The sequence below is a fragment of the Ambystoma mexicanum genome, chromosome 1p, assembly GCF_040938575.1.
Source record: "Ambystoma mexicanum isolate Mex_15411 chromosome 1p, UKY_AmexF1_1, whole genome shotgun sequence".
Taxonomy (NCBI): Eukaryota; Metazoa; Chordata; class Amphibia; order Caudata; family Ambystomatidae; genus Ambystoma; species Ambystoma mexicanum.
The window spans coordinates 396,041,405-396,066,398 of record NC_090921.1 but is presented as its reverse complement, the minus strand read 5'-3'; the positions used below and the strand labels follow the sequence as shown (position 1 = coordinate 396,066,398).

The window sequence follows — 24,994 nt, the reverse complement described above, 5'->3', positions numbered from 1 at the left end:
TTTCAACTTGACACCGAATCCATTCTGCTTATTTACGAACAGTTCGGAGCAGCCGTGTTGTCTGCAGACAAATCGAACACAACAAAAGCATCTAGCACATAAAAAAATACAACATTGCACCTATCTCATACTCCCCCACCCTCCCCAAACACTCTTACACACCAACACACTCCACTAAATACAATTTTTAAACCAAGTTTCACCTCGCTGTCCACGGCCGTCCGTGAATGCAAGATGTCGGGCGCCACCAAAAATCTGACGCGCTCCACGCCCCACGCCGTCCTATCAGCGAACACGTCGCATGTCCGCGGACATCACGCAAGCCGCTCGGCCAATCAGGGCACTGTCCGCAGAGCAAACCGGGAAGTCTGTCCGCAAAGCGAACAGAGATATCACTAATTTTTTTGCCTTACATTTTGGTCATTTTAAAAAAAAACTACTGGACGGATTTACACCAAATTTGCAAAAGCACGCTTTCGGGACTAAGCCCCCGCTCCTGCCGCACATTTGGTGTAAATCCGTCCAGCGGTTTGGGCTGTAGGCGTGCGCAAAGTTTTTTCCCATTATGTCTATGGAAAAAAACAAAAGTTTTGGGACCCCCCTATAACTTTGCCCCCCCTGGACCAAACCTCTCCGAACTTTGCAAAAAAAATCAGAGTGGGCCATATACTTTTTTTGCAAAGATTGGTGAGGATTCGTCCAGAGGGAGCGAAGTTATAAGCCACCCAAAAAATGTTCTTCCTATGGAAACACCAACTTAACCATAACTACATGGACGCTACCGCGTCCATGTAATATATACACACACACAGTCTTCTCTACTTCTGATTATTTTATTTTCCGCCACCCTCCGTTACCTTTTGCCTTACTTGTTCTAATGCCTACAAAACTTTTGCCAAATTATTGAATCTTTTTCGTTCACTCACCGCTCGCATGGTTCCTCTGGATCTTTGGGATCACCTGCCCCTTCGTTATCGCCTCTCCGGTCTTTTCGTCCGATCGGCTGCCTGTAGGAATGAGAAGGGTTATGCTCTGTAAAGCAGGTTCCTTCAGACCCACTGCAGATTTTATGGACTTGCACTATCATTGTCCACAGGAAGCTTCTCAGTCTACTCAGCCGAATGGCGAAGGACTTGTGATATTGCCGAAAACCTAGAGTTACTTCGTGCTGTTGGTCAATAGGTGTCTTATCAATAGTTAATCAATACTCGATGGTCACAACCATCCTCTGCTACCAAGTGTACAGGAGGGCGGAGCGTCCTCTGACTGGCCCATAGGTCAGAGAACACCCTTGAGTACCTATAAGACAAGATAGCTGCACCTTGAGGAGGATGGGGTGCAGGATTTTCTTACTCCGACACAATTCGATAAGGACAACTCAATGGTTTGGCAAAGGGAAGTCCGTTTAATGACAAGTACAAAAACGGGGAAACAAATGGAAATCTGCGGTGTTGCGATTGCCTGTCTCGCTTCAACCTCCAACTTCTTTATGCAAACAGTAACTTTTATAGTAAATTCTCATCATCATTGACATGTAACACTCATAAGTTTGAAATGCAGTTCTATTGGTTGGAAAAAGGTAACTTAAGTATAGGTGCTATATCTGTATATGGTAACAGAGCATGAGGATTGGATAACTCATCGGGTGGGCGTCTACGCCCATCCCTCTACATTATTCGTGATCGATGTCACTACAACTACGACGTTTTATTGGTTCTACAAGCTATAGGACGCTAGATTATTTAGTCCATTGTGATTGGGTAGGTTACACCCCTAAGCATAAATCTCCACTTTAATTAGCAGCATGCAGAAGGGACACCCAGATGCGGAGTGCCCCTACATTCACCCTACCTCCCTTCCACCAATCAGTACTTTTAGGGCTATATGTCAATTATTTGGCTGAGGATGGCCTCGAAACTAGTTTATCAGGAAAAGTTATGGCATCCTCAGGTTCTGGGTGATATCAGACGTTGGTACCTCTTCACCCTTCGCTGGTCACGTGTCTGTTCACCGTGAATCTGCTTCATTTTCCTTGTATTCGTGTATTTGATTCTCCCGTAGCCTCGCCACCTGCCTGGGGCCTCTTTATCTCGACCTTCAATGGCTGGCTGGTATGCTCTGACGTTTCGATTCTCTGAGGCTGCCGCTCTCCTCCCTTCCTTAGGGTGACCTCGAATTCCCAGGCATTGAGCTGCTTCTTACTGAGTTTCGATTCCGCTACTTCCTTTGGCTTTGGCTGGAATATGAATCTCTCAGAGTGAGCTCGCAGACTTTGGCAGACTCCAGATTCCACAGAGTCTTTCTTCAGTGGATACTTCCTGTGTGGCTTGAAAAAGCCATTACACCCGCGGAGCGGACGCGGAGTGAGCGCAGAGTGAGCTCGCAGACTTTGGCAGACCTTGGCTGAACTTCGCGGGACTTCGGGGCGGTGTCTTCCTCTTCAACACACCTGCTCCGCCTTTGATCAATTCCCCTCATCTCCATCTCATCTTAACCTCATTCCACCGGATTACCGGTCTATCGGCCTCGTTTCAAGATGGAGGACCCTCCGCCCGATATCAACACCCGTGAGCCAAGCCCAGACACAGGACTCGAGGTACTTTTGTTAAAAACCCGAATCCCTGGCATAGAACCCCCTTGTCCTCCACACCCGGTTGCCATCGCAAGTTCACCTCTCACCCCTGCCCCCTCCCGAACCCTTGTCTTACCCCCCTCCCCGTGCCACTCCACCCCTTCCCTTCCTTCCATCCCCTTCCCAGTACCCGTCTCCCGTACGCCTTCCCTACCATCTGTCCTCACCCGAGCGGCCTCGGCCGACCATGGCTCCATGGGATCCGAAGAGGAGGGAGACGGGCCCGCCCGTCGGGCACTTCGTGCAAGAAAAGAACCTATCGTGCACGTCGCGCGAAGAATGCCCACGAGGAAGCGATGCGAGGGGCTGGTGCTTCCCAGCCGGGTAGCGCGGCCCGTGGCCCCAATGGGCCCGATCGCTAGGACCTGGCAGCTTGTGGATCCGGTAGTCGAGCTGGCAACGGGGCAGGCCGTTTGTGCGGAGCATAGAGAGGCGGCAATCTCTGCCTATCCCGCCTCCCCTGGCCCGAACGATCGAGCGGTTCGCACTGAGTGCGAGCCAATGGACTGTCCCATGGATATGGGCGACACCTCAGCCTTGGTGAAATCGGGGAGGCAGACACTCCCCTCCCCGCCGGGGAACGTTGCTATTAGTACATCTGGTAGGCAGACGGACCTGATTCCTTGGCATAAAGGCGTCTCAAATCTCGCCACAGTGACCACCGCAATTGCCCCAGAAGGAAACGAAATGGCAACGGAAACATATTCCATCACCTCAAAAGGATCATCACTAAATGTCGAGGTTCACCAAACTCCCAACTGGAATGTTCTGTCAAGCCCAAAAGAGACCTCTTACGACTCAGACCCAGCTACAGACATGGTCGAATGCACGACCAACACACTATCTCTTCTCAACCCAGACTTTCATCTACTTGATGCAGATACTCCCAACAAGGGTGAGGCTTTACCATCAGAGCCGGGAAGATCGGGAAACTGTCTACCTAACACACCCTTGATGCAAAAACACCAAGTAATTCGGGTGATATCCGCCCAACAAATCTCTCACCTGCAACCTAAAAAACAAGACAAAATCCCGTCAGCTGAGGAAGACCCGCATCCAATTATTAAAATCTACACTAAACGACATCGTACCATAAGTAGTAAGTGTAGAAAAAAGCAGAACACGAAACCAGCGGCCTCGCAACATAAAAAAATGGGACCAATGAAACATCCCGCACTATCGGTCACCGAGGCAACTATGAATAACTTTTTCAAAAGGAAAACGGATAGCCAGTGGACTCCCCAGGATGAAATCTCAGACAACGAAATTTTGGATAGTTTAAACTACCAAGAGCATCCTGCCTCTCCCTCAACCTCAGCGTCTGGGAGTTACCTTAAAAAATCTCAAGACGTTCAAGTCAGTACACCGCCACCAGCGCCAAAAGACACCTCCGTGGTAAGATGGCACTGTACTCCTAAACTCATTTCAGCAATGGAAATAACTAAACTAAGTAAGGAATCTACTGCTGATACTGTTGTAACTCTACCTATCAGAGAAGACGAGAAGCCACCCACCACACCCTTGAAAGAACGTCCAACTGCTCCACACGTAGAGTCATTAACAAATCTGGTCTGTCAGGGCCCTGACCAAAGGAACATGCTTGACACCCTAAATCCTCCTGTTTTAACATCAGCAACCATCAAGTCTCCTCATCCTAGAGGAAAGAGTCCTGTTCCAACAAAAACTAGAGGACCTACCAGTTCGTTTAACATGCCTTGCACGCCGACTCAACTAAAAAGATCGATTAATGGTGGCCACTCGTCACCTCAATCAACGCCCCATCACAAAAAGCCAGATCTGATGTCTATTATGTCAACGGTGACGATTGCGCTTGCTCCATTTAGTAAGCTGTATGAGAGTATCAACGACACCCTACAAGACCAGACATCCTTAATAGCATCAATGCAGTCAAAGCTAAACTATCTTGAAGGTTTTATCACTGGTAACAACGGCAATCTGGCCTCAAGAATAGACCAATCACTCAAAACGGCTCTCTCCAATACTCTATTGCCCCCACACGATACACTGGGGGTCCAAGCAAACAGAGTGTCAACATCCACCCAAACATCACCGGTCTTACCCTTATTTGAGGCCCAGGACCATCATGAGGCCGAAGTCTCTGAAACATGCGATAACATCTGTAACACAGACAATCTATCAGATCCTCTTGATACACTAATTGCGATAATAGATGAAAACAATAAACCCGCCCATAAAGATAACCGAACCAAATCCTTCACTGGACTCAAGCCTTCAACGCAAAATCCCTTTTCCTACATAAAACCATTGGGTCATCGTATGGCCACTAACAAAGGCCCAGACCGAATCCCGAAGGTCTTTTCCTACGGGATTTTCAGCCAGCAACAAACTGCGTTCCATTTTGGTGCAAAGAAAAATCCAAAAAAAATTGTGACGTTACAACGTTCCCAATCAACAAAGAACGAAACCAAGCGGGTGGAACGAACCAAAGAGCCAATGGCCAAGTCCCAATCTGATAATCCTATCCTGCTGAACCATCAACCGATCACCATAAACTTAACAGAACCAGAGGAACAATCGGACTCAATAACGATTATTGAAGATCAATCTGACTGGTACCCGAAAACGACTGATGAAACCGGCTCAGAATCAAGGATGAAAAAATCTACAAAACGGAAAGCTACAGAAGCGGGAACCCTATCAGGCAAACGAGAACCACCAATTAAAGTTCGTCTCCATGATTGCCCATCAACAGAACTGTGTGTAGTTGAAAAACACCCAAAAAAACAAAATGACTGTCTAGAATCTCAAAAGATCCATACAGCAAATAAAAAAAACGATAACCACGCAGCAAGAACATCCAATCCCTTCAATCGAGGAACTAGATCTTGGTCAAGGAGCCCACGTTCCGGTAATCCTGTGAGATCAATCGACCACAGTACCCGCACACACGAAACGCAACACGAATCTAAAAACAGATCTCAACTATTCTCCCAGAACCACTATGCAGCAACAACCATTAAAAATTCAATAAGGCAGAAGAGCGAAAGTAACTCAAAGGTTCTTACGAAGCAAATCATAAGCGATTCCATCATCAGATTGAAAAAGATTAACCCAAAAGGGGAAGAAATTACACTGAACAGAACCAACATTTTGAAAATAATGGCCCAAATCCCAAACCTAAGACAGATTAGAAACTACGATCTGTGGATGGTAGAACCAAGCACATTAGGGAGAAAGGACTACTCTTATATTCATCTAAATTCAGAAATCATTAAGCGTCAACTGATGAAGGAAACAGAATCACTGATGATCCTCGGCTACGAACTTAAAGAAATTAAGCGGTCAAATAATCAAACCAAACCATCAGCACGATCATTGACGGGCGTGAGAGAAGCAACAACCTCACCAACAAAGCCGGGTCCCTCTTGTAACCATTTTGTTGGGAGGATGGATCATTTACGAGCATCTGATAACAACCAATTAAGTGAGAACTCAAGAAGATGTATAGCTTCAGTCGTGGACCCTAAATCTTCAACCAACCATCACAGGAGACAGCCAGCGCTCGAGCGACCCCAAACAAGATCGCAGGGAAGTTCACATCAGCTTGAGAAATTAGTACCAGTGAATCAACTGGAACAAACAGCGGAAAGAACTAAAAGGCCCTGGACATGGTTGAATGAAGGTGCACAACGCAACCAGAAAAATTAGCAATTATCATCTGAAGACGGAACGAGTCTACCAGTTGTAAGAAAAAGGGAAAATCGACCTAAAACAGATACAAAGAACCCCCTAAAACTGGGAACATGGAACACACGAGGATTTGAGCACCTAACTAAAATTACGGATGTCAATCTAGGCATCTTTGACATCCTTTGTCTGCAGGAGACATGGCTGACTACAAAACCACAACTGGATGGGTATGAAATAACATTCTCTGCTGCTTCAAAGGGAACTTTGGGTCGTCCATCCGCAGGGCTAATCACGGCTCTCAGATCAGGATCGGGAATTGAAGTACTCGAAGTTTTGGACTCACCCAAATGGATCCAGGCCATGATCTTAAATCAAACATTCAACCAGGTACTTTCCCCGACTTCGAACGAAGGGAAAACCCTCTTATTCAATATATACTGGAACCCAGATATAACTTCTACCGAGGAATTTGAATCCACCCTCTCAAATCTGTTCGATGAAGCCGATAAAAAAATTCAGTACCATAATATCATAGTAAATGGGGATTTCAATGCAGAATGCAAAGGGATAGGGGGAAATGGCAAACATCAAAACTCCTCGGTAAGAAAAAGAGGGAACCTGCTAGAGCATCTGATGAAAGCAAGGGATCTGCATAACCTTCATCTGATGCGCACCAACGCAAATATGGAGATTCCGACGTGGGAAAGAGAAAACCAATATGCCTCGATCGATCACGTGTTTGTCTCCAAGGACTTACTCGAGATGATCCATTCTTTCGAGGTTAAGCGGACAATGTTCAGCGATCACAACCTCCTCATCACGGAGGGGAAGAGCAGCAGACCACACGCCCTCTCATACCCAATCCCCCTGGAAAAGTCGACCACGGGAAATCGGGTTAAGATATCGGAAAAAGGCCTCCGAAAAATTAACTTCCAATACTCTAATCTTCAAGACAACGATGAGACTAGGGGAACAACGGCCAGAGACGCCCTGGATTACACCCCCTTGTTGACCAACTTCCTGATACCAACATCAAAATCCCGCAATCTGGCAACTATCCCCAACCACCAATACAACATCGATCTGGTGGAAAAAAGACGGATCCACAGACGCTTGAAGAAAGCCTACTCCAACAAACCCTCCGCAGAAAATTTTAACTCGTGGAGGCTGGCTGTCCGCGAGTATAAGAGCTGGCTTAGACATTATCGATATAAACTCTACCAGCATGACGCAGAACAAATGCTGTCAGCCATATGTGGAAACAAACCCAAAGAATTTTGGAACTTGATTAAGGGAACTCTTAACAAAACATCTGGCGATATCCAGAACAACGTAGGAGAGGCTAAGTGGATAACCCACTTCGCAAACTTGTTCGCACCGACAGCTGACACCAACACCTCGTTGGGCTCTGGTACCAGAACAATAGACCACGACATCAAACTCTGGAATGTCCCTGCTGACGAAGCCTCGATCCTGTTAAAAATAACCAAACTGAACAACTCGAGGGCCCCTGGTCCGGACGGCCTCTGCAACGCCGAGCTTAAATCCCACCCAGAACTATGGGCTACGTTAATGAGCAAGATATTTAAAAACTGCAACCTCCTTCAGGACATCCCTCCGTCTTGGAAAAGAGGCATTATTGTACCAATTTTCAAGAGGGGCCCCTTAGATGACCCGGGCAACTATAGACCGATCGCCCTTTTGGACGTCATGGGTAAGGTGTTTGCGTCCCTGGCCCTGGACGCTTTTCAAAAATGGACTTTGGATTCAGACCAAGCAGACCCCTTTCAGAATGGCTTCGTAAAAAACTCTGGAACATCAACTAACATCTTCTTAGTAAGTTCCCTGAAAGCGAGAGTACTGCAGGGAGGACCTCCTATTTACATGGCTTTCATTGACCTGGTTCAAGCCTTTGACCAAGTCAACAGACAACGATTATGGAACAAACTGGAAAGCTTAGACTGTCCAACTGACATCTTGGAGCCCATAAAAGCCTTACATCATGGAACGTCAATACGGGTGCGCCTAAGCGCCGCAGGCAGACTGTCAAGAGAAATTCCTACATCAAAGGGCGTAAAGCAGGGATGTCCGCTAGCACCAGCCTTGTACAACGCATATATAGCGGATTATAAGAAAGCGTCGGAACTGATCAGAACTTTCCCTCCATCCTTAGGAGGCTCAAAAATCGAGAGATTACTCTATGCAGACGACATTATCCTCATGGACCTAACTCCCATAGGCCTACAGCGCCAATTAGACAATTTAGTACGCTATATGGCAGAAAACAGCCTAAGATTGAACAAGGAAAAAACAAAAATACTAATACTGGGAACAGCAGCCACTAGAAGGAAACATTTTACGTGGTATGGAGAGGGGAAGAAGCTGGAAACCGTTGAAGCCTTTAAATACTTGGGCATTATGATCAGCAACGACAAGGAAGAACAAACCATGCAGGAGGCCCTATGGACAAAACTGAAGAAGCTCACGGCACAGGCCAAAGCAGTGGACAGGAAGCACGGAAGATTCTCCATCATTCCCGTTATTAGATTTTACAAAGCTAAAGTCGTTCCTGTCCTGATCTATGGCATGGATGCAATGCCCCTGATCTCTGACTCAATTTGGCCTAAACTCGAAGGCTTCTTCTGGCGGGGTGTCCTGAATCTGGCTACTTCGACACCGATAACATTGATAAGAAGAGAATTGGGTCTATCCTCCCTCCGGGCATTAAAGATGAGATCGACCATCATGCTTTATCGCAAAGTCTTTGACTCCCCAAAAAACAAAGTTTTGGACCTCATTAGGAGAGAAACCCTCGATGGTAACAACATAATGCTGACAAAATGGGCCCAATACAACCTCTCCATTCTACAAGAACTAAATCTCAATCTGGAAACATTAACACAAAATCCCAACCAGGTATCAAAAAAACTCCTGGAAGCGGACTGGATAAACACTCTGGAAGTAGCAAACACCTATTCGATGACAGCTAACCTACCGAATATGCCGATGAAACTCAACGGGGTACGTGGATACTTATGTAAGTTCCCAGACAAACGGCTAAGCAGAACTTTTCTGAGGTTCAGATTAAACCAATTGAAAACAAACGAAGTCCTAGCGACTCGAAATCAATCTAGTTCAAACAACTGTCGGTTCTGTGAAACTTTGAACACCGTGGAAACTACCAAACACCTGATCCTTGAATGCCCGGGCCTAACGGGGAACAGATACCGATTTTTGGCCGACCCTTTGAAGAACTATTGCACTCTTGATTTAGAAAACATCTGGGCCCTATTAGCCAGCGGTAACAACAGAAGATGCACCATCGGTATCTCTTCATTTCTGGAAAAACTGAACTTGTGAAGCTAGCCGGTCTAAAGACCATATTTGGAATTAAGAAGGAACAATTTAAAAACCTATCATTGGGAGGATTCCTTTTTCTTTGTAAAAATTGTAAAACAATTAAATCAAAAAAAAAAAAAAAAAAAAAAAAATATGAATCTTGGCCTTGTTAGCCCTTTGCTGCCTGGGTTTAATTCTGCTTTTACACAATGGAGTCACACTTATTTAATGTGCTTCATTGAGGTAGATATATAATTGGCCCATGCCGCTCTATTCTTCTACTAAGCATTACAAGCAGTACTGTTTTCTTAGCTTTGTGCGTTCCAAGCCTATTTACAAGCGTTAGCTGGTTGAAGACTTCCATCTTGCTTCACAGCTACGTTTCCTTACGTCTCTTTATGTATCAACATTGTTTCTTCTTACACGTCCATTACATCGTTATTCTTTGTATTTCGCCCTTGTGTGTCATCTTTCGTTCATCATTTATGTTCATCTGTACGTCTATCTGGGCTCTTATGTCGTCACCATTTGCCCTCAATTAAGACTCTTTGGGTCTCTTTGGGGACAGTTTGTAAGTAGTCTTCATTTCGTGTCAGCTGCTGGTACGGTTGTCTCAGTGGGTAAGGAGCTGCCCAAGGTTGTCTGGTAATAGGCACTTCAACAGGTATTGCTCTTCTGATGGGCACTGGGCATAGGCTCAGTGCAGCTCTCTGTTGGTTCAATTGCTCCTTGTACGTCACGTACCTTGGCGAGTCTGTTCCTGGTACCTCAAACTGTGGGGCTGGGGTGTATGCTATGTCTGGGACCTCCTCTACACTGTGCTCACCTGCTCCTGTTCCCTTATGTTAGTAGAAGCCTCTGCAACCTCTGATCCCTCACCCTTGGGAAGCGAAGAAGGTGTCTTGCTGCCTCATCCCCCAATACTGGGTTCTAGGCCCCCGAGGCTGTCTCTGCAATTGGAACTGACTGGTCGACCCAACTCCGGTAAAAACACGACTAAGGAATATTTTCCTTATTGAGGATTGTGCTTTCTCAAGAGCTGTAAATGTTCACACAAATGTATTCATTTCCTTCGCAAAGGTCTCAACGAACAGTAGACCCTGCGCTGAGTCACCTGACTCATAGAATGTCAGATCTCCCAATTTATTATCCATCTTGAGCAGCATACTCCTCCATTTTGCTGATGAGGCACAATTTGTGTTGCCCAGCATGCAAACCATCCTCCGCGCCCAGTTGGCGAGAGTCTGAGCATCGATAGGCTCCCCTGTATCATTCACTCTCTCTGCGAGATCCATAATTCTGGCAATCTGAACTTCGGGATCGAGGAGCTTGTCCGGGCCCCCTTTCGACATTCTGTCCATGCCTTTGTGGGCATCCTTAGACATCTTGGAGATAAAGTCGAGGATCCTCGGGTCCAGAACAGACATCCTGCTACTTTCAGCTCGGGTCTGTGGCACTCTGCCTTCATTCGATATCACGCTTCCTTATCCAAAGGCTTACACAATCGCTGTGCCATGCATGCCGTCACTTTAGGGGAGGGCACCATTCCAATGATCTAGGGCATCTACTTGCCTCTGGATTGAACATGTCGGAGGTCTCCTCTAGGTCTTCGTATCTCTTTGGCCTAGTTGAAGGTCCTGGCTTGGGTAGTTGGTCCTCATCAGGATCTGTGGCCTTGTCCCCTATATTTTGCACCCCTTTGGTAAGGGGTAAGAGGCTGGGCTTAGCTGATTTTAACAGGAATGCATTCCCAGGTTTCTGAAAAGCATCGGCTTCCTCCTGGGGCCGTCATCCCCTTCTTATGACCCAGGGCAGTAGAAGAGGACTTTCTTTTCCGGGTCGGCTGACTCCCCTGCTGTTCAACCCTGCCTAGAGGGTGTAAGTGTGATGGTCATTCATCTGGACCGGCCTTACCCAATTTGTGCCTGACTTGGCCCTTATTGCCCATGCATGCCTCCAGGGCATCTAGCCTTTCCTGGAGGGGTTTCACTCACTGCGACACAGCTTGCACCAGGGAGACTCCTAGTACTCTCTTAAAGATGAGGGTAAGATCAGCATCCTCCTCAGTCAGCAACTCTTCCATGTCCTCAAGGGTTATGAGCTCTACCTCACACTCCACCTGGCTCTCAGCTCCCTGGCTCACTTCACTCCAGGAGTCTTCCATCGTGTCAGGGTATCTTATAGTGGTATCTTGATTTGTTATTATATTTATTTTGTATTTTTTTTTCTTCAAAATCTTATTTCAGATTGCAGGTGTTGGTGGCGTCGACGGCTTCCTCGAAGGCAGAGCCTCAATAGAGTCCCTCGACGACCTTGGTGTCAAAGGCAATTATGTCTTCCTCGAAGACTTCACAGGCTCCGACGGTCGCAAGGTCGTAGAGGAACGGGCATGCCTAGAGCGACCAGCTTTGTCCAACCGGGACCTCGAAGGCACTTGGTGGTCTCAACGACCGCTCGAGCCCAAAGGCGCACGAATGGCGTATCTAGCACGCTCACAGCCGGCGTCTTTCGATGGCGCGGACAGAACGGAGCCCTGCGACTGAAAAATCACCATCATCTCCTGCCAGAACGAATCCCATTCCTCAGGAGTGGAATGCTTGTTGGGACACGCAACCCGCCGACGGGCGCAGTCCTCTGATGAGGACGGGGAAGGCGACCTGTGATGGCGCTTCCGTGAGTGCCTCCAAGAGGCAGAGGAATGGCGAGACCGACTCCTGGACCGAGACCACCCCGTACTCACGACAATGACGATGCGGAGAGTCGCCCCTCGAATCGTCCGTCGAAAGTCCAGTGGATCGCGACTTCCGGGGCTTGGCCACCTTACCCACTGACAACTTCTTCTTATGCTCCCGCAAGGCCTTCGATGTAAGCGACTGGCAGTCAACACAGTCATCCGTATCGTGGTCCTCCCCGAGGCACCAGAGACAAGCGTTGTGCGTGTCCGTCAATGACATCTTGGACCCGCAAACCCGACACTTCTTAAAACCCGACCGCAGGGTGGAAGAAGCCGAAGACATCATATTAATACACAAACGAACAGGTTCGAAGAACCGAAAGAACAGGATTGAGTAGAACCGAGGCGCGGCGAGATCTCCGAAGCGAACACGTTCGCGGAAAAAACGGAACCAGTGCTACGGGCGTCATACGTCCTACTTTTAACATCCGGTGACATCGGCTCAACGGAGGCCCTCGAGGACAGCGTATCGACGTCATCGATGCAGGTGCCGAAAATGGTCCGAAGCAGCACAGCTGTGGTGATTACTGTCATAGATATGGAATACGTCGGAGGACCCAATCCCCTCGAAACAATATTATTATGCAGTTAAACATGGAAATAACCACAAATCTAACCGAGCGCATAAAAGCATGTACTTATCTGCTAGGAAGCAATAAAAAGAAGAGGAAAGGGTCTAGGTAGGACGTGATATGGAGGGGAGACAGAGGTCCTGGTTGGTTGGATTTTTTTAAGGAAATCTACAGGAACAAGAAAGGTTTCATGGGAGACATAGTTCTTTCTTGGACAGTTCAGTTTTTCAATTTGGTTTTTGTTACAAAAAAAAAAAGGAAAGAAAAGAAAAGGAAAGGAAAAAAAATGTATTTTTAAAAGATGTATGTGAAAGTTAAGTTTTAAAGGGCTGCTGGATAGTAGCATTAAAAAAGTTTATGCTCGCCTCTGATCTTGACACAGAATAAGTATGAACATTGCATGATCATTTTGAAACTTGGATGAAAAAATGTCAATGTTCTTCTTTCTGTCAAAAAGTTGTGCTAATGTGACATAAATTGTCAAATGTAATAAAGAGGCTAGAGTTTGCAGGCACTATGTGAATATCAATTTCTGGAAGGATGACAGAATTGTCTTGAGATTTTTCTGAAAGGACATTTAAGAGCTCAAACCTTTGGAGAGTTGAAATTAGGCAGAATAAGAACAACTGACTATTAAAACCAACAAGAGGGCTGCTGACCTGAAACAGAATGACATTTAAAAAGACAATTCCTGTCTGTGAGAAGCCAAGCGGGTCAGTTTATCGGTTGGCAGGTCTATAGGAACAACTGAGACCAAACAGACAGGGGGCTGAAGACCAGCCCACTAAGCAACAGGTCAATGTCCAAAGGACCCATTTACAGGCTAGTATTGGACGCTTATGTGGTGATGAAAGTGCACCAAGTAGTAAACTGCGATTTGCAAAAATGTACAGTTTTCTTTGTGCTGGGCCAAATGTTTGTCCGAGGTCAGCCAAGGGTGAATTGAGGGCAAATGAGCATTGGAACAGTAGAGTTCAGTGACTTACTGATACTCAGGGCGCAGTCAAAGGAAGAGGGTCTATGCACCAACTAACACAGGAGTGGGGTTTGGCTCCCCATTAATATAGGAAACAAATGGGGGGACACGGGGCAGGAATATATAAACTAAGCAGCATATGGATAAAGAGGCAGAAAATCCGGACAAAGGAGGTCGACTAGAGAAAATGGTGAAGAAAAACAGGACAGTAATGTCAGATTATGATGGAAAGCAAAGTTAGCAGAAATAAAATTGGACAGATCGGTTAATGGAGAAGAGGAGAGAAAGAAGAAGACAGAACCAGCAGGCAGAAGTAATTTAAACCTAAAAAGGGAATCAAGCAGAAAAGCACAGTAGAAAGAAAGTGGGAAAAGGTAGGCGAGTAAGAGGAATATGTTTTGTTAAAGGATATTTATACCGCACCCTGTTACCACTGGAGTGGTCCCCTGGCGCTCTGGCGGCTCTGAAAGGCAAGAGGGCAGGGTAACTTCATAGGAAAGAGCGGGAGAAAGTGCAAGATAGCTGTGATGTGCTGTTGGCAGCTTCAGTTCTGTTTACACTGCTCACTGAGCTTAGGGGTATTTTTCGGTTGGTAGCCTTCATATGCTGTTATGCAAGTTTTCTGACTGGTTTTCTGGCTTTGTTCCTGTTCCCTGAATGCAGGGTGTGATATCATGAATGGAATGCCATGTGAGTGTCTGGAATGTTTGAGGTTGAATGTGATTCCACCCTGGGCATTTGGAAGATGTAGCCTGTAGATGTACAGTTGGCTCCCCTCTGTACTTACCCCATCTTCTTATGTACCTGATGAACTTTGGAACCTGATAAAAGTATGCTGATGAATGTACCTGCGGCCTAAACAGGTATCCTTTTTGAGTAGCCTTCAGTAGAATATAACAACTGGCAATGAGCTGGTCCTTGGAGGGGATCTGGGGAACCCAGAAAAAGACAGGTACCTGTGCGTGTGCCATAGAGAAAAGGAGACTGCTGCGGGGGTGCAGTATGGGAAGTCACAGCTGGAAGGGCAAATGAGAGGGGGCCCACTGCCCCCCAAAGATGTTGCCCACCACCCAGGAGAGCACTGCTGGCACCCAGAGAGAGGAATGCTGGCACACAGGGGAAGATATGAGGCACAGCATAGTTGCCAAAAAAGCTCATTACAGAAGCACATAACCAGGGCGTTTGGGAGGACCCAGGCTATATGGAGAGACAAGAGAGCATCCTGTGAGTTTTATTCAGCTGTTGGATGGAAAAAATAAATAAATCCAAGAGCAAACTCAGAGATCATAGAGGAATCTACTGCCAACATGTCTCTGACAATTGGGTAAACCGAGAGGCACCAATGAAGAGGCAAGCTCTGTTGGCAAGTGATTAATTTGGAAGAGGGACATGGCATTGGCTGCTGGGAGCCACATGCCGGTGTTAGCAGAGCAGGTATTCTCGCATGTTGATAGCAGAGCAGTCACACTTATCTGAGACGTGACGGTATGCCACGACCGTTGGGTATACGGAGCTTTGTTGCATGTCATGTCTTGTTTCAATGTGGCGATTTCATCGGCATGCTGATCGCTTGGAATGCTGTGTCGAGTGACTTATCAGTCATCATTCTTTGCCGGACGTGCTTCAGAGGGTCAAGGAGATTATTAGAGGAGAGGCCCGTTTTAGGTGCCTCCCCAAAGCACGTAGTAGTAGGATTGAAGCTCGCTGGCAGAAGACAGCTTTTTTTTCGGAGCTTCAATGGAGTTTCTCACATGGAGTTTGCATAGCGCGTTCAAAGAGGCCTTATGGATTTTTGCCGGTAATGTCGCGGTTACCATCCGGTAGTATGTGTTTGACACTATATTTTTTCTGAACCATGATGCATGCGCTGTATGCGCCAACATGGAACACAGGACAAATCATTTTGTCAAGTGGTAGACTGGACTATCGCATGGTAGGAAATTGCAAAATGGAAAAAAGTAAAGAATGGGAGGCTTCCTCATGTGAACGTGAACTACAAGGGGAAGTTTTGATATAATGTTTAAAAAACACCTGTTCATTTTACTGCAGGGGTAATGTGTTGCACAATGCATTTACACTTCAAGCAATTTATGGAATTGGAAAGGGGCTGTCTGGCCCATAGTTATGGTGATACCTCGGTCGGTATATGGGGAGTGAGTGTGCATTTAACACTTTATAGGATTTCCACTGTCATCTGTTTTTATCCAACATGGATTTTCACACAACATGATGTTTTAAAATTTAGGGTGAGTTTGTTCAAGGATGATACGGACCAAGTTTTATTATAACATGCCTTATATGTGGAGGTTGCCGATAGGTCTCATGAGGTGCTGTGCACTCATGTTGTATGTATGTGTGGGTTATCTAGAATTAACCTTTTGAGGATTTTCAGCATTAGTGTTGCTCAAACTAGCAACATGGACTTATAGCCTAATGCTCATGTGTGGAGGGTAGGTTTCAGTCATGCCAGCCTAACGTATTGAGGAATTACAGCATTTCTAGAGTGTGCATACTAGCAACTTGGACGTTTAATTAATCTGTTTATTGGATATGTTGAGTTTTGACATGCTAGTTTAACATTTTGACGCTTTTCAGCATATTTAGGTTGTGCTAAACCAGCAACATGGACTTTTAGAACAGCAATTTCAAATGGTTGCTTTTTAACTTTGCTGAATTTGAAGGTGATATAGTAATTCACGGTTTGTAGTGCAGGCACTTTGTTTTGGATGTGCAGTGACCCATTTGACCCATTGTGGTGTGTGGAGATCACCCTTTTGATATTGTTCAACTAGTGTGAGTAGGGCCCTGCCCTGCCCACACCACCTGGTTGAGTATGCCTTTGTATTTGGTTTATCCTCACACCAGTATGTTTCATGAAGTATCCAGTGTAAAAAGGCGACTGCAGCACTTGCTGGATGGTGTGCAAGGTGGTGTAGATGTATTGTTTGCATGGTTGCTGTATGTTTTCTTTTGCCTGTCTATGACAGTGCATAGTGGGAAAAGGCTGCTTTAGCGGTTTGCTGGTCGAGAACGGCTCCGGTCGTAGTACCTATATTCAGTGGCAAAGTCTGCCACTGGATGGAGGCCTTCTCTGAAGTTGTCATCAATTTTTCTAATTTTTAGCATTTTCTTGGGATGTCTGGAATCATCCTGGAACACCTCAGATGATTCTGGAGGACTTGGCAACTCTCACCATCTTTATTATTGTGCTGGTGCTCACCTGGTCTGGTCGTAGGCTGTCTTCTCAGTAGAGTTTGACGTTAGAGGCTCTGGGTATCTGGCCAACACCCTGGGATGTTAGTTTGAGTGGGCGTTTGGGCGTTTGTTGACCTCGTTCATTCTGCAGTGCAGGTCAGTTGCCAGAATGTGTGAGTGCCGAGTGTGTGTCAGGTGAGAATGTGGTCCAGAATGTTGTGGTTAAGTATGAATCCAGCTTGTGGTTATCTTGTTGGAATGGTCTGTTAGGATGGTTAGTCCATCTTTTGTAGAGGTGTAGCGGGCCACGTGCCAACCCATATAGGGCCAGTTTGTGCTTGGGGGTGGCAGCCGTGAGGTTCACCAGTGGCAGTGGCAGACAGGAGGTTTTATTGGTTCTTCATGATGGTTCGTATTGTAAGTGTGTTGGCACAATGTGGGGAAGGTAGTGCTCCAGTGTGGCAGGCTGGTGACCCGCTGGTGGGGGTGAGGGGTGTGTGTGTGTGTGTGTGTGTGTGTGTGTGGTTCCTTACAATGTTGGTGTGGTGCCACTACCTGTGGGTTAGTTACGCCTGGTTGGTCAGCCATCTCCCTGCCGGCTAAACGGATGTGCATGTGTCAGGTCTGCAGGTGCATGGTGTGTGTGCGGTGTTGTCTGGTTGCAGTGTGCCTTTTGTGGTGTAATGGAAGGAGGTGCGTTATGACTGGTTTTCCTGCATTGTCCCTTGTTCCCTGAATACGTGGTCATGAATGCAGGGTGTGATGTCATAAACGGAATGTCATGTGAGTGTCTGGAATGTTTGAGATTGAATGCGATTCCACCCAGGGCAGTTGGAAGATGTAGCCTGACTGGTGGCAGTGGGCTCCCCTTTCTTCTTTCCCTATCTCCTTATGTACCTGATGTCATCTGATAACTTTGGAACCTGATTAAAGTATCATGATGAATGTACCTGCGGACCACCTGAGTATACCTTTTGAATAGCCCTCAGACGAATATAACAGCAAGGCTATGTGTGGTTTGTTATGTTGTTGCAGTGTAGTGAAGAGCATGCAGTTTGTTTTGCTGTAGAGGTATGGTTGGGTTTAGTTCAGAGTTTAAAAGTGTTCGCAGAGGAATGAGTTATTTTTTTTAATTAGTAGTGTTGTTTATAGACATTACTATCTAGATGTGACGCAAACTAATATTCACAATTCTGTCTAGATATGACGCAAGCTAATATTTACAATTCTGTGTAGCTGTGATGAAAGCTAATATTCTAGCTAATAAGCTAGCACAGTTAGAATGCAGTCCACCTAGATGTGAGATATTGATAACCATTCTCCTAGATGTGACACATGGCTACGCAACACAGTTCGCAACTCAGTGATTCTATATGGGGGGGGGAACAGTTGCTAAATAGAAATGGGTACATGCAGGCTACAAGCTAATGGGTGGTGGGGAAAATAAGATACGAGAGAGGTGGCCAAGTTTAGTGGGGCGCAGTGATGGCTGTGCCCACTGTCCGAACCACACTTTGTCGCTGCTGGTTGACGGCTGCCTGCTTCCTGCTTTTCCGGCGAACACCGGCAGACACCATCTAGAGCTGCTTCTGCAGGAGCTGTCCTTTGCCTATGGGTCCTTCACCGTAGTGGGCTGCCCTGGACAGAGGCTGCCCTTGTAGGGTGTGTGAAAAGATCCTCTGTAGCCAATCATGACTTGGGAGGGCGGGCTGGGGATGGAGGGAGAAGTGAGCAGGGAAGTGGGAGCGGGTAAGGGGGAGTGAGCCGCACTGGAGCGCTGTTATTATTTTTAAAGAGCTGATATGGGGCACACGGGATGCAGGCTCACATGCAGTACTCACTTTGGATAAAAGATGGTGGTCGGCTGTAACGAGGGGCTATAACCTTAGCAGTACAATTTTATTTATTTATTTGCATTTGTTAAGCGCACTTGCAGCCCATAAGGCTTCGAGGCGCTGTTACAGAGAATAGGCAGATTTAAGATTACAGACATGTGCCAGGAGGGCTCTTAGTTACAGATTGTCACGCATATATGCGATGGATGATGCAGAGTCAGGTTTAGACAAAAAGTCTGGTTTTGATAGCTTTACGAAAGGCTAAGTGGGACTCAATGAGTCTAATGTGAGGTGGCAGGGCGTTCCAATGCGTGGCTGCTTGGGTGGGAAAGCTGGAGCCCCCAGCGCGCACTTTGCATGTGGTAGGCGTAATAATTAAATTGGCGTAGAGGGATCTGAGAGGTCTCGTGGTGGTGTGCCTGGTGATTCTGTTAGTCAGGTAGGGGGGGGGGGCAAGATCGTGAAGGCATTTGTGGGTGAGAGCCAGAGTTTTAAAGACAATTCTCTCTTTGACAAGGAGCCAGTGTGCATGCCTTCTGATTTCAGTGATGTGGTTTCTTCTTGCAGTGCCGGTGGCTGCCCTAAGTGCATTGTTTTGGGCTAGCTGGAGTTTGGCCAGGTTTTTGTTAGATGTCCCCACAAGAAGGGCATTACAGTAGTCTAGTCTTGACCCGATGATTGCCCTGGCAATCATGAGGCAGCTTTGGGGGGCCAAGAAGGGCCTGGCTGCGTTGATGACTTTGGAATTGTAGGTTGAGGATGCAGCGATAGCATTGACCTGTCTATCCATCGACAGGTCAGAGTCAAGGTAGATTCCGAGTGTCTTAACATGGTTCGAGACCTTGATTGGAATGTTATCAATAGTGAAGGAGGCGTACTGCTCCCCGAGGTTACCGAGAGTGGAGGGTGACCCAATGAGGAGGAGTTTGGTCTTTTCGCTATTGAGGCAAAGCCAATTCTCCGCCATCCAGGATTGGATGGTTGAGTAGATAGAGGTGAGGGTGTTGGTGTCTGCTAGAGTACCTGCGTATCGTCCGCATAGTTGGTATATGAGATACCAAGGGAGTCCAGGATGCTAAACAGGGGCCTAGTAAAGAGGTTGTAGAGTGTGGGTGCGATGCAGGATCCCTGAGGGACGCCGCAGGTGAGGAGGCTAGGGGTGGCAGCGGCAACTTCAGAAAAGTCTTTCATGGCCCTTTCTTGGAGAAAGGAGGTGATCCACTGGCAAGCTCTAGGAGAGAAGTTGGCTTGGGTGGCAAAGTGGTGGCACAGGGTCTTGTGATCAACCAAGTCGAACGCTGCTGAGAGGTCAAGGAGCAGTAGGAGGGCCGGTTTGCCTGCATCTCTGAGATCATCCATTTGGTTCTTCAGGTCAAGGAGGGACGTTTCAGTGCCATGTCGGGAGCGGAACCCGGATTGCCGCAGGCCGAGGAGTCGGTTGTCCTCTAGGAACTTTTGGACTTGCAGGTAAGCTGCTTTGTCCAAAATTTTGAGCAGGAATGGTACAGTCGTGATGGGCCTGTAATTTCCCGGAACAGTTGGGTCGAGTGAAGGTTTCTTGAGGAGTGGGCATACCCATGCTTCCTTAAGTCCTGAAGGGACATGACCTGATTGGAAGGAGGAGTTGATAAAGGCTGTGAGGAAGGGGGCTAGGGTAGGTGCAGAATCTTTGATGAGGCTGGCTGGGCAGGCATCCCCTGTCTAGTTGGAAGGTTTAATAGAGTTGAGCAGGGTGATGACCTCTAGTTCAGTGATGTCTTTGAATTCGAACTGCAGGGATGGCGTGGTCTTGGTGGGTGGCTTAGCGTACATGTTAGCTATAATGTGGGAGAGGGCTTTTTGGTGGCCACACATTTTTGTTTGGAGGGTGTTGAGCTTCTCTAGCATGGCAGATTGAATGCTTTTACACCACTTGTCATCTTTGATGACTGAGGAGAGGGGGGCAGAACGTTTTTCGAGTTCCCTAAAGATGGTGAATAGTTCCTTAGATCCTGACTTGGCGTCAGCGATCCTGGCGTTAAAGGAACTAGCCTTTGCCAGGGTGATGTTGGTCTTGTATGATTTGGAGATGGCTTTGAACTTCTGTTTAGTGGCTTCGGAGGGGTTTGCTTTCCAGGTGGATAGTGCAGTCCTCTTTTGCGCACGTTGTTCAAGAAGTTCTTTGGAGAACCATGAATTGGCATGTTTGGCTTTCTTAGCTTTTTTGAGAGTCAGGGGAGCAATGGCATCCACAGCTGACGTGATGACATCCTTGAAGGTGTCAGCTAAGGTGTCAGGGTTATTCAAGGAGGGGGCCTGAATGGCTGGGTTAAGGAGTTAAGGTGCTAGGTTCTCAACTGTGAGAAGGCGTGAGCTTCTGGCGTAGGTAGCGAGGCACGGTGATGGCGGAGAGAGAGCCATTTTTTTGGTTCCGGGGTTGAATTGGATGTAGCGATGGTCGGACCAGGGCATAGGGGTGTTGGCAGTGATGAGAAGGGAGGAGTTGTGATGGCTGATCCAGTCAATGATGCGTCCTTTGATGTGGGTGGGGTGGGAGATGGAGTGCGCAAAGCAGAGGTTGGAGAGTGCCTTCTTGAGGTGTTCCGCGTGGGAGACTTTGGGGTCGTTAAGCCCTAGGTTGAGGTCACCGTGGAGTAAGACCTGTGAAGTCTTTTTGATGTTGTAAGACAGTGCTGGGATAAGGGTGTCATGGAAGTCAGTGCACAGGCCTGGGGGTCTGTAGACAATGTGCATGGATATGGAGCAGTTGGGCGAGACTGTGATTTTTAGAGGGAGGTAGTCGCTGTTGCTGTCAAGGATACCTTCAACTTCTCTGATGTTAAGGGTGTCTCTGGCGAGGAGGGCAACGCCTCCACCTCTCTGAGAGGTGCAGTCTTTCCTAAAGATGGAATATCCAGGTGGGATGGCCAGAGATAGGGCTGGGCCTGAGCTTTCATTAAGCCAGGTTTCAGTGAGGATGAGGAGGTCGAGCTTGTTGTTTATGAGCAAGTCGTTGATGTCGAGGGCGTGAGCTGGTATAGAGCCAGCATTGAGCAGGGCGCAGCTAAGCGTGTAGGTGGAAGGAGGCATGGGGGGGCAAGTGGGTGAAGGAGGGTCAGAAGTACTGGGTGGTGTGTTCAAAGGTTCAGCAACAATAGGATAAAAAGGCATAGAAACATCGGTGGGCTGCACACAATCAATGGGGGCACCAGCAGTAGAATCAATAGGTATAGAAACATCGGTGGGCTGCACACAATCAATGGGGGCACCAGCACAATGCTACAGCGACAAGCCAATCGGGACTTGGGAGGGTGGGCTGGGAGTGGAGGGAGAAGTGGGAGCGGGTCAGGGGGAGTGGAAAAACATAGGGGATAAGCAGTTGGTGATAGATGGGCAATGCTTTTAGAACGAGACAGAACAGAAAGGAATATAAAATTGAATAAATAGAATAGGCAGGAGAGGGGGGCAACTAAGGAAGTAGGACAGGCAGTTCTGAGTGAGAAGGAGAAAAGCAGATGGAGGTAATGTTGATCAGTGGAACAAAAGGAGGAGTCAGGGAACGTGAGCAGGGATATTAAAGATGGCAAGAGCAGCAGCCATAAGGGAGACGTTGCAAGCACAATAGGCAAAGGAGTAAAGAGGAGACTGTACGCAGGCAGTAGAGCATGGAAGGGCCAGTAGGGAGTAAGAAAGTCAGAGCATGTTAGGTCAAGGATCCCACACCAGCAGGGGATGGTGGGGGCTATTTGTCGCCAGAACGTAGCTACATAGAAAAGCAGTGAAGAGAGAACAAATTACTTTCCCCTGGTAATGTTGTTTCTGATGGATGTTCCTCCCATGGATTCCTCCTTGCAGCTTTGGAAATCTTTTCGACAGCACAGGGTGACATGCGTCGCCGACTTGCGGTCCATCGGCGGCTTGCATCCCGCTCTCGGCCGTGATGTTGACGCTGGTTTAAGTAGCATGCACCACACCCGTTGCCTCAGTTTATGCTTTACCCCTCTTTATACACAGCCGTCTCGAAGGTTACAGTAACCCAGACGTTGAAAGACAGGAAGCTGTAAACTGTGGACATTCTCCCAAAGATAGAGGGGGAAGCTCGGGTGGGGGGCAATGAGGAATCTGTCAGAGGAACAGCCATCAAAAAGAACATTACCAGGGGTAAGTCATTTGTTCTTCTAATGCATTGTGTCCTCCCACGTATTCCTCATCTTTGATAGACTCGCATAGCAGTATGCAGAAGGAGATGGGAATAGAGAATTTACTTTTGATTTATGCTGTGGAGAACATCTCTACCAAATGTAGCCTCTGACCCGATACAGAAACAAGGCAGTATATTTTGTAAAGGTGTGCAGTGAAGACTGGGTTGCAACACTGCAAATGTCCTGCACTGGCACCCCTCTCGGAAGAACCGAAGAAGTAGCCACTCCTCTTGTGGAATACGCTCTCAGGCCCTCAATGACCTCTTTGCCAGCCAAAGTGTAACATTCCATAATACACAAAATGATCCACTGAGACAGGGTCTGCTTAGTGACATCTTGTCCCAACCTATGCCCAGCATATCCCACAAATAGCTGAACCTCCTGTCTTGACTTTAGCAAACCTGCTAATGTAAATGCTCAATGCTCTCTTAAGGGTCCAAACGATGAAGCACCTCTTCATCTTTGGAAAGATGAGGAGGTTGATAAAAGGACAGGTAGGAAATGTTTTTGGTGAAACTTTGACACCACCTTAGGCAGAAACGAAGGGTAACCGCTCAAAACAACCTTCATATAAAAGGTAGTAAAAGGTGGTTTGCAACTCAAAGCCTAAAGCTTGCACACCGTGCGAGCCAGTGATCACGGTCAGAAAGAGTCTTCAGAGTCAACATCCTAAGAGGACACGAATGAAGAGGATCAAAAGGAGCCTCCATCAAGAATTTCAACACTAAATGAAGGTCCTAAACCGGAACTATAAACAGTACCACTGGGAAGATGTTCGTCAGTCCCTTCAGGAAGTGGATTAGAATTGGGATTTTGAAAAATTAGCTTTTTTCATGCGATCGTTTGAAAATGTATAGCACCGCCAGATGACCTTTTGCAGTGGAAACCTGTTACCCTAGATGGGCCAGATGTAACAAGGACAACACCGATGGTGTGTCACAAGTAAAAGGGTTTATACTCTCAGCTCTGCACCAGCTACAACATGTGTTCCAACGGCAGCAGTATAGAGCCTTTGTTGCTGGGTTTCTGGCCGAAAGCAACACCTCAATTACATCCTTTGGGAGATCTGAATCTTGGTATCTTAACCTCCCAGAAACCAGGTGTGAAGGTCCAGGGTTCTGATCTCTGGGTGGAGAAGGTGACCTCCCCTACTGAGTGAGCAGGTCTGCTCTTTGAGGAAGACAAATCGCAGGGCAGATGAACATGTCTAGAAGGTCCAGGTACCACGTCATCCTGACCCAATCCAGAGCAATCAGGATCATGGATTTCGCAAACTTCCTCAACCTCCTGGTGACAAGAGGAATGACAGGGACTGGTGGGAATGCGTACAGGAGTGGAAATTCCCAGTCCACTACGAACACGTCCCCCAGAGCTCTTCTCTGAGGAAATTCCCTGGAGCAGAACAGGCCGCATTTCCTGTTGATACTGGACACAAAAAGATCATCCTGAAGGGTTCTCCAAAGGGCAAAGATCTCTAGAAGGACTTCCTGAGCCAACTCCCACTCATGAGAGACTTTGCTCTGCCTGCTCAGAGTGCCCACCACTGTGTTCCCTTCTCCGGCTAGGTGAACGACCAACAGAGAGGCTCCTTCTTGCAGAGCCCAAACCCAGAGCTGCATTTCGTCTCTGTACAGTGGTAGACCTCTTGTTGAGGTCATGCACGGCCACTGTGTTGTCCATCATTATCAAGACATTCTTCCCACGCACAGATGGTAAAAAGGCCATCAGCGCCAGTCTGATTGCCCTCAGCTCTAAAAGGTTTATGTGTAGTCTGGACGCCGATGGAGACCAATGACTGCTAATTGTCAGATTGTTTGCATGAGCTCCCATCCTGTGAGGGAGGCATCCGCAACTACTG

General features: G+C 47.2%; 1 protein-coding gene across 2 annotated transcripts in view; it reads right to left on the bottom strand.

The window, feature by feature from the left end:
- HOMER3 (homer scaffold protein 3) overlaps positions 1–24,994 on the bottom strand; it is a 1,163,927-nt gene that overhangs the window by 729,489 nt on the left and 409,444 nt on the right. The window contains exon 2 of one of the 2 annotated variants that reach the window (XM_069649166.1): positions 927–1,007. The exons of the other annotated variant lie outside the window; for it this stretch is intronic. Coding sequence (XP_069505267.1) covers positions 927–935 — 9 coding nt within the window. The 5' untranslated portion in view covers positions 936–1,007. The remainder of the gene's footprint in view (positions 1–926; positions 1,008–24,994) is intronic. 2 annotated transcript variants of the gene reach the window in all.